The 9,034-nt window shown below is 37.4% G+C and overlaps 1 protein-coding gene across 1 annotated transcript; it reads right to left on the reverse strand.

The window, feature by feature from the left end:
• Positions 1-643: 643 nt before the first annotated feature.
• On the reverse strand, positions 644-7,526 carry LOC139117189 (uncharacterized). Its single transcript, XM_070680080.1, has 4 exons — positions 7,135-7,526; positions 4,869-4,940; positions 2,141-2,619; positions 644-1,518 (listed from the first exon to the last, which is right to left on the reverse strand). The coding sequence occupies exons 1-4, from the start codon at positions 7,511-7,513 to the stop codon at positions 1,162-1,164; spliced, it is 1,287 nt and encodes a 428-aa protein (XP_070536181.1). The 5' UTR covers positions 7,514-7,526; the 3' UTR covers positions 644-1,161.
• Between the last annotated feature and the right edge of the window lie 1,508 nt (positions 7,527-9,034).

Genomic DNA, 9,034 nt, shown 5'->3' on the forward strand with positions numbered 1-9,034 from the left:
ACTACACCCACATCTTCTCCAATACACGTGGCACAGACTTTGCAAAGAGAAAAAGAACTATCAGACAAAAGTCAGACTGGACCGGTGGCTCTTCACGAGCGACTTGTTTACTGAGGTTAAAAAGTGTGAAATTTTATCTTGTGTTATCTCAGATCATCAACCAGTTGTAGTTGATATGGAATCTTTAGAAGGTGTAAAACGTGGGAAAGGGACATGGAAATTCAATAACAGTCACCTGTCATGTACTCATTCAAAAACCAAGTAGTGAACCTCTGGAAATTTTGGCAAAGTCAAAAACCTCTTTTTGATGACATTTCAGTTTGGTGGGACAAAGGCAAGGATAAACTTCGAGAATTGGCCATTGAGTATAGTTTACAGAAAAACAGAAATAATAAGAGACATCGTAATCTGTTGGAAAAAAGGCTGCAAAATATGATATCAGATAAATCCGCAACTGATATTGAAGAGGTTAAAAACCAGCTAAAATCATATGAATTAACTCAAATGCAAGGACAGCAACTTCGTTCAAGGGCCCAATGGGTTGAACAAGGAGAGAAGTCTTCAAAATATTTCCTCAATCTAGAAAAACAGAGAAGTAAAGAAAAACTATTCAAGGAGGTTAGAGACAAGAGTGGCAAAATAGTCACTGATATTGATTCTATATTAGACATACAAGCAGAATTTTTTGAAGATCTTTACAAACAAGAAAATGTTGACACCCTACTACAGAGGGAATTAATAGATAAAACCAACATTGCTTTAAGTAATCAAGATAAACAGAGTTGTGAAGGTCAAATTACACAGGAAGAAGCTCTCATCCTATGTTATGCAATCAAAATGTTATCTCTCCTCATGGATGAATACATTGTATTTCACCTATAAGATGATAAACAAAACTGAGGATTTTATCACAAATTAAAGTTTTCAAGCCTTGTAAGACTTGAAGGAGAAGAATGCATTCTAAATGCATTCATATGATGATCTTTGTAATTGAACAGCTAATTATATGTTTTTGTTTTATTTTTTCAGACAAGGCGCATTGTAATTCTAATGCATTGACAGTTATGTAGATTTATTTTATTTGTGATTTGTTGAAATAAATGTATCTTTTTCAAAAAAAAGGCACGACAGTACGTCAAGTTATGTTTATCACAGATTCACTCAATCAATCTTTGCATGCATCTTTCTCAGAATGTACTTCTTTTCCATATCTATTTCCACAGGGTCGAAGTAAAATCTGCCCGAGGGGTTAAGAGTAATATAATAAGCCACAAACACAAACACCCGGTAGAGGACATCGGCAACATGGAGACAAACAACGCCGATAAAGAATGCATTCTGGTAGCAAATCTGAAAGATCCTGTCCCGTCCACACGAAAGAGTATAACAACAGCCGAGCAGGACGGAAATCTGCAGCGGTACCAAACACATCAGAGAATTTCGAATTTCGATCATTTCCGTTTTCTCTCTCCCTCTGAGTCGTGATATGTGTTGATCAGCGTCGGCCACCTCAGCTTCCTGTCAATTAATCACATGATCGGAAAAAGGCAACTCATTATAAGATCATCGCATGATTTGATGTTTTATAAAGAACCCTTTAGTAGGTTTGTTTTCGTAGTCACATGTTAGCGAACAAAGGTAGTAAGTATTTCAGACAATCAAAGGAAATACGAAATATAATCGAAAAGGCGATCACACTTTCAAGGAAGATCACAATACCTGTTTGTTGTGCCAAATTCTTAAGTAATGCGGCTTTGTTGCTACAGAAGGCAAGTCATTTATTCTGTGCGTGTTTTCATATTTCAAAATGCAAAGAATGTCAAGGGGAGCAGCCCTCTTAGAAATGGAGGTAAAGAAGGCTACATTTCATCCATGCACTTCCTGAACGAGCATCAAGCGCGAAAGCATCATGATGTTAAATGTAAACTGTCAATTTAAAAATGAAATATGTTTACTGTAATTTGGAATACCCTATAGTCACCATGGAACTCCCATAAACCTAAAAGGACATGCGTAATGGAAACATTTAGCGATTTCAGATGTATAGAGTAATGCAATCCTATACTTGTTTGTTGTAATTCAAGTTCAATATAAACAGCCGAGTATTAGATGGTCATGTTAATTTTTTCGTATAACCTACCTCTCTCAGTTGAATCCAACCTGTCTTCTCTAGGGTTGTCTCATGCAGCCTTGACATCCTCGGCTCCATAAACCATGAAATATACACAGGGAGGGCAACCACGAGGTGTTCCAACAGACTGAATGTGTGGCCGGTCTCCCAGAAAGGTGTCAACAACACGATATCATTGAAGACCAGGAAAAGCAGAACGAACCTCTCCACCACGCTCAGTGACATCAACCAGAAGGAGACGAAACCATCGTCAGTGCGCCCTCGAATTAAATATTTTGATATTATTGTTTTAAAGTTTTTGTACAGGGCTTGCAAGAGAATATAGCTCTCTCTTGTTACGAAAGTGATGTAATAGTCCACCGCTTTGCCGATATGTCTTGATACGAATAATGTGATATCATATATGAATGCTACTACGGGAAAAATAATTAGCCCGTAGATTAGATTAGCCAATTGAGTCCACTGTTGTACGTTCACATCGGTTAAACCTGAGAAAGAAGGAGAAAAACAATTTTTAAGGCGTCATACTTTGGACCACAGACAGTAGAGGGAGCATTGTCTATGTTTGCAAAACGCCTGCAGTATACTGTATCGCCCCTTTACCTTGTTTTTATCCCTAATATTTGATTTCCATTGAAGTATTTTATGATGCAAGAATCATGAACTTAACCACAGTCCCTCTATAGAGGGACTTTGACTTAACACGACCTTTGTTGGTAAAGTAGCTTAACGCGGAAACTAGGAATGTGATTTGAGGCCCTGTAAACAGACATTTAACACCGTATCGGGTGACACCGGGAGATTGTTCACGTCAGGCACATTGCATTCATATGTAAATAGTAGCAGAATGGGGCATCACTACCCTTACATGCAATTATTGTCACATAACGAATGTCGATGTTATGAAAACAGTTGACACATCCCATGAGATGGCATTGGTATGAATTACTACGTCTGCGATCATCCAACGAAATCATACACATTTTATATTCAGTCCGAACATGTACGCTGCTATCCTGATGTGCCCTTCTTTCCTTTTACGAACTAAGAAGCCAAAATTAAAGTTAATCATGGACATTCAGTAGAGAAAATAAAACGAAGGACAACGCTTGTGCTCACCTCTGTTCGCATACATAAACAATGGTACAGATTTTGCAATTTTGAGCCATCGACCCTGTTTTCTCCAGGGTCTATGGTTGAACTTCCCTCTGTCGGCCATGCTACACTGTTTCCGTAATAAAAGCTGAATGTCTAAAGACGTCAACAATAAACGCCACTTATCGACCCGAAATCGATCTCGTCTACGTAACAGGATGCACCTTAGCACAAAACGGGACTCAATCTCCGACCGAGACTAAATTTAGGTGTGCAAATATCAATTCCACACATATAATCTCTATTTGTTAGCCTAGACGAAGACTTGTGTCATTTGGTCTCTAACCCTCGCAAACCAGTAAAACTATAATCGACAGACATCTAGTCCACTGACGTACATTGTATTAATATCATAAGGAAGTTCAGCGGCAAAAGTGGCCCTTACAATGCTTCTTTTTAATCGTCGGATTTCTGATAATTATCATTTTAAATCGATCTATTTCATTAGGATTCGCTTGTCTACAGATGACATCTCTCTCTCTCTCTCTCTCTCTCTCTCTCTCTCTCTCTCTCTCTCTCTCTCTCTCTCTCTCTCTCTCTCTCTCTCTCTCTCTCTCTCTCTCTCTCTCTCTCTCTCTTTCTCTATCTATCTATATATATATATATATAAATATATATATATATATATATATATATATATATATATATATATATATATATATATATATATATATATTGAAGTATACAGATGTCCTCGTGGGAAATTACAGTGCTCAATGCAAAAGCAGAGCGTTATAAATAAACCGATTACTTCAAGTACAAAGTAATGAAATCTATTACTTAAGTTTCATGCATCTTGCAATCCTCAGATAGAGTGAAAGGATTACTAGCTCGACACTCTTACATATATGATTGGGACGAACCATTCTATTTGTAGGTAGTGTTAAAATTCGATAAATAATATTTGTTTTGGTGGCGACATTTTGAAACCAACTCAGAACGTTTGTTTAACAGTGTAGATTTGTCAGCGTTGATAATGTGCAGCTTTTCTGATATACAAAGATTACATCGCTTGTTCATGTTAGAGCAGCTCAATGCTTTATCAATGACTGACCATGAAATGTGAAAGTCTTGTCGCTTATTTCTTAAGTTCCATACAAATTTTGACAACTCGGTGTCGTTTTTGTATCTCTCGTTACGGAACGATTTCATGTGATTAGTGTAGCGCGTCTTGAAGGTGTTATCAGTGAGGCCGATATAAACCCTCTCTCCGTTGTCCTCCGTTGATACTTTGGCCTTGTACACCACGCCTTTGACTTGACAGTTACCCTTCAAGGGGCATGCCGACTTAACCCTGCAATTGCAATCAGCTGGTTGGTCCTTACGGTGTTTTCCGGAGATTACCCTCTTATTGTGCGATTTGATTGTGCTTGCCATATTCCTCATACAGCTATAACTCACTTTAATTGTGTTTCTGTTGAAGATCTTGTGAAGTTTAGACCCCTTTGGAAAATATTTATCGACAAGTTGGAGAAATTTCCTGCCGATGTTAGTTTCCACGTTCTTGCTGAAAGGGGGGTTGAACCACGTGATATGACGCTTCCTGTTATTGCTATTCCTCGCATAGAAGTAGAATACATACCGTTGTTTCTGTTAAATGACAGGGCATTCTCCCTGAGTCCCAGAATATCGTCAATATTAAGATTCCGATCACCTGAAAGACAATATCATTAGTGTGTCATTTCGTTTGTCAACATTTGCTAGAAACTCCGCAAACGATTTCGTAACTTTAGCCGTCACGCGTACTGAACAGACACTGTGAATATATTACATACATAACAGATGGTTAGTATCAAAAGGAAAGAGGTTTTCTTATATTCAGTCGTTATATAATGAAGTACCCAAGACATTTCACCGTTCATTAGCATAGATTTAACTTAGCTTATTCTGGTTTTTCTTAAGCTCCGTGAAATTGAGCATAGTGGTTTTATCAACTATAAAAATTGAAAGTATCAATATAATCCTTTGTTCCATATCACATCAGCCATCACAATGCAAAATCGATTTTCCGAGCTATTGTGATATCCAATAAACTGGAATATCATATTATAATCACAGACTAATCCAAAAATATATTAGAGCTTGATTTGAAATATTTTGAAAATATCGTAACAGTTTTGAGATAAATCACAGGACGTATGTATGTATGTATGTATGTATGTATGTATGTATGTATGTATGTATGTATGTATGTATGTATGTATGTATGTATGTATGTATGTAGTATGTATGTATGTATGTATGTATGTATGTATGTATGTATGTATGTATGTATGTATGTATGTATGTATGTATGTATGTATGTATGTATGTATGTATGTATGTATGTGTATGTATGTATGTATGTATGTATGTATATATGTATGTATGTATGTATGTATGTATGTATGTATGTATGTATGTATGTATGTTTGTATGTAGTATATGTATGTATGTACGTATATATATATATATATATATATATATATATATATATATATATATATATATATATATATATATATATATATTATATATATATATATATATAGTGGGTTACAGTTCTCGTTCTGGAAGCTAAGAGCAGAGCGTTTTAAATGGTAACACAAATTACTTAAAGTTCAAAGTAATTATATCTGTAGTTCGAAGTAGTGTTGCAATTCGATATAAATAATCTTTTTTCGGTGACAACACTTTGAAACGAACTCCGTTCGTTTATTAGCGTAGATTAACATTGATTATGTGTAGCTCTTTTGACAGACAAAGATTACACTGCTTGCTTATGATAGAGAGCTTCTATGCTGTCTCAATAATTGACCATGATATATCAAAATCCTATAGTCCTTTGAGAGTTCAGTCATTCTCAAACTTTTTGTTTCGGAACTATTGCACGTCATGAGGGAAGCGTGTGTTCAAGGTGATATCAGTGAGGCCTATGTAAGCCTTCGCCTTATTGGCTGTTGAGATTTTGGCCTTGGAAATGACACTCCTGGCTTGACAGTCACCTTTCAACTGACATGAAGATTTATCTTGGCAATTACAAACAACTTGACGATATTTACGCGTCTCCGACGATTACCCTCATATTATGTGACTTGATTATACTAGCCATATTCTCAATGCAGTGTAGCTCACTTTTATTGTGTTTCTATTGAAGATCTTGTGTAGTTCAGTCCCCTTTGGGAAGTGTTGATCTAAAGGTCAAAGAAATTTGTTGCCAATGTTAGTTGCCGCGCTTTTACTGAAAGAGGTTGAACAACGTAATGTTACGTTTCCTGTTATTGTTCCTCCTTGTTGATTGGTTGGTCTAAACATATTGAATTTCATCGGTGTAACCAACTAGAAGTGTATAGTTAACGGGTACGCCCCAACCATACAAATGAGGAAATATCCGAAGGGAAAAACTAGTCTGAGGATTGCTAGATGTATGAAACTGAAGTAACAGATATAATCACTATGTACATGAAGTAATTTGTTTTATAATGATAACACAAATCGAAGTCTATAGGATGCATTTCAATAAGAAATGCAACCTGTTGAGCCGGGGATGTTGACCTTTTAAGGTCACTGCACTCAGTGCAGGTAGGTGGTTGCAAATCTGAAACATTATGTTGCTAAATAGGTTTGGATTTTGTATTTGGAATATTATGTTGCTAAACAGGTTTAGACTGTGTATTTGGAACATTCAAAAATTGAGGGTCATTCAGCGTGGGCCACAGAGTCACGGTATTACGGACCTCAGGCGCAAAGACTTGATGCCCTTTGGAAAGTCCAGACAAGCAGGGTCATTGTTGTCGGCGGAGGAGCCATTTCTTAATCTATTATTTATGAGTGTGACGTGGTATTCAGTGACTGTTTAGTATACAAACCTCCATTTTCGTCGCAAAGATTGCGCGACAAGACGATTTCCACATCTTCAATGCAGTCGTCCCTTTGTAGCTCTCTGAGAACGATTATCAGTCGAAACACTGTCACTTGGCTGCCGACATGTTCCAAACCTTTCCTTGTCGGCGACCCAGTTATCGACAAGAAAGTAGCTATCGCGTAAGGAACCCCTAGTCTCTCTAATAAATCTCTATAATCACCGCCAACATCACGAGGAACATCAAGACGAATAGAAAGTTTGGTGACCAGTTCTTGAAAGCAGCCCAACTCAGAAAGTCTCAAATCCCCGAGTAAGCCCGGCATGACGCTTAGCGTAGGCGCATGTTTTCGTTGCAATTTGTTGCGCTTAATGGCGTATGGCATACAAAGAAAGTAGTAAAACGACAATCGGGACTGCGGGTCACGGGTGAGGCTTTTGTTCTCTGTTGACCAATAGACCTTCGCGGTGCCAACCTGCCATGGACTCACCTCGCCTCCTTACAGACAGAACTCATATGTTGAAAGTTTCATTTAGGAAAGTTTGAGCAAAATTTGAAATCTTTCACTTTCGAGCAGCATACTCCCTTAAATGCAATACGAAGATTTGGCTGCTTGTAAATTGATTGGGATTATCGATCCGGGAAATTGGAAAACCTCTTTGTCTTCGCGGTACTTAGTTATTTTCGTGCCGGAAGTACTGACAGCATAAATGCACTTTCATCTCATGCCGTTCATGTGTTTGCTTTTTTGTTGTTGAAGGCCTGAAATTATGTAACTTATTCTGGGGAATATACCTGTACATGTATATTGCCGAAGCTAAGAGAGCGATTCTTCCACCACTAATAAAGTCTAGGTAGATCGCTCCAAATCAGCAATCCATGGTAACTTTGTTTGATTTTCACCATAGATCCGGGCACTGGACGGAGAGGCCGTTCTATCAGTTGACAAAACATATAAGCACTGCTCGGTATGTCAAATAATATGAATAATACATCTGCAGAATGTTTGAAAGTGTTCTAAGAGAACTGTCTATTTGTTCCCTGCGAAAGAAAACTTTGCTTGTTTAAGAATAACTTGAAGTCAACATACACCTGTGAACGCAGATGATGCATGTCGGCCATTTTTTAATAATTTAACTTTTACGTGGTAGATATCGTTGTCACTTTGATACGATAGATAGAGGGCGCAGCCCGTGACAAAAAGTCCTTAAAACACAAGGCTAGAGGTGTTTCGTTGCGTTAGAGGACTCGGCAGAAAACAACAGTAACTTAAATATCGTCTTAAGAGGGCGCAACATATCATCCTAACTCATGTTCCCTGTTCATAGTGCTTTCGAGGAACTCCATGTAGACGTCAATGTACCAGGACAATTCGTCGTTCACAGTTTTTTCACAAGTGAATCTTAGATTGCTCTGTATATAATGCGGCTACCAGTCAAGCAAGCAGTCAATTATATTTCCTAACTCATTTCATTCATATTCCTCATAGAACACACTGTAATTTTCGTTCTTTTTTCCATTGTGCTTGTATAGTATCTGATGTTCGTCCGTGTACGTCCGAAACGTTGTGAAGAATAAACATCTATTTTATAGTAGCAGATGGGTCTTTTCAACTATTTTTCACACCTCATGTTTCATAATATGTCATGTACAAAATTCAATAGAAATGGGAACAGTGTGGTAACAGATATCGTAGAGTATTCAGAGAAAGTAATTTTTCAGAGAATTATTGTAATTTCAGTAACATGAGTTCATGCGAGTTATATTACATATCTTAAACACACGAGTTTTCTCATACTGCCGTAAGTTGCGACAATTAACCTAAATATCATCAAAATACTTTCAAATCCCTCCATTACCGACCTTACTGAATAGTTGGCATATTGCCAGCATCGGTCACTTTATG

This window comes from Ptychodera flava, chromosome 18, assembly GCF_041260155.1.
Source record: "Ptychodera flava strain L36383 chromosome 18, AS_Pfla_20210202, whole genome shotgun sequence".
Lineage (NCBI taxonomy): Eukaryota > Metazoa > Hemichordata > Enteropneusta > Ptychoderidae > Ptychodera > Ptychodera flava.

Bases quoted from the DNA above. Each gene is read 5' to 3' on its own strand.
- LOC139117189 (XM_070680080.1), bottom strand. From the start codon at position 7,513: ATGCCATACGCCATTAAGCGCAACAAATTGCAACGAAAACATGCGCCT. The intron at 4,941-7,134 runs GTTTGTATACTA...ATTGTCTTTCAG, and splicing joins TCTTTGCGACGAAAATGGAG to GTGATCGGAATCTTAATATT. The intron at 2,620-4,868 runs GTATGTATTCTA...CTTCTTTCTCAG, and splicing joins GTCATTTAACAGAAACAACG to GTTTAACCGATGTGAACGTA.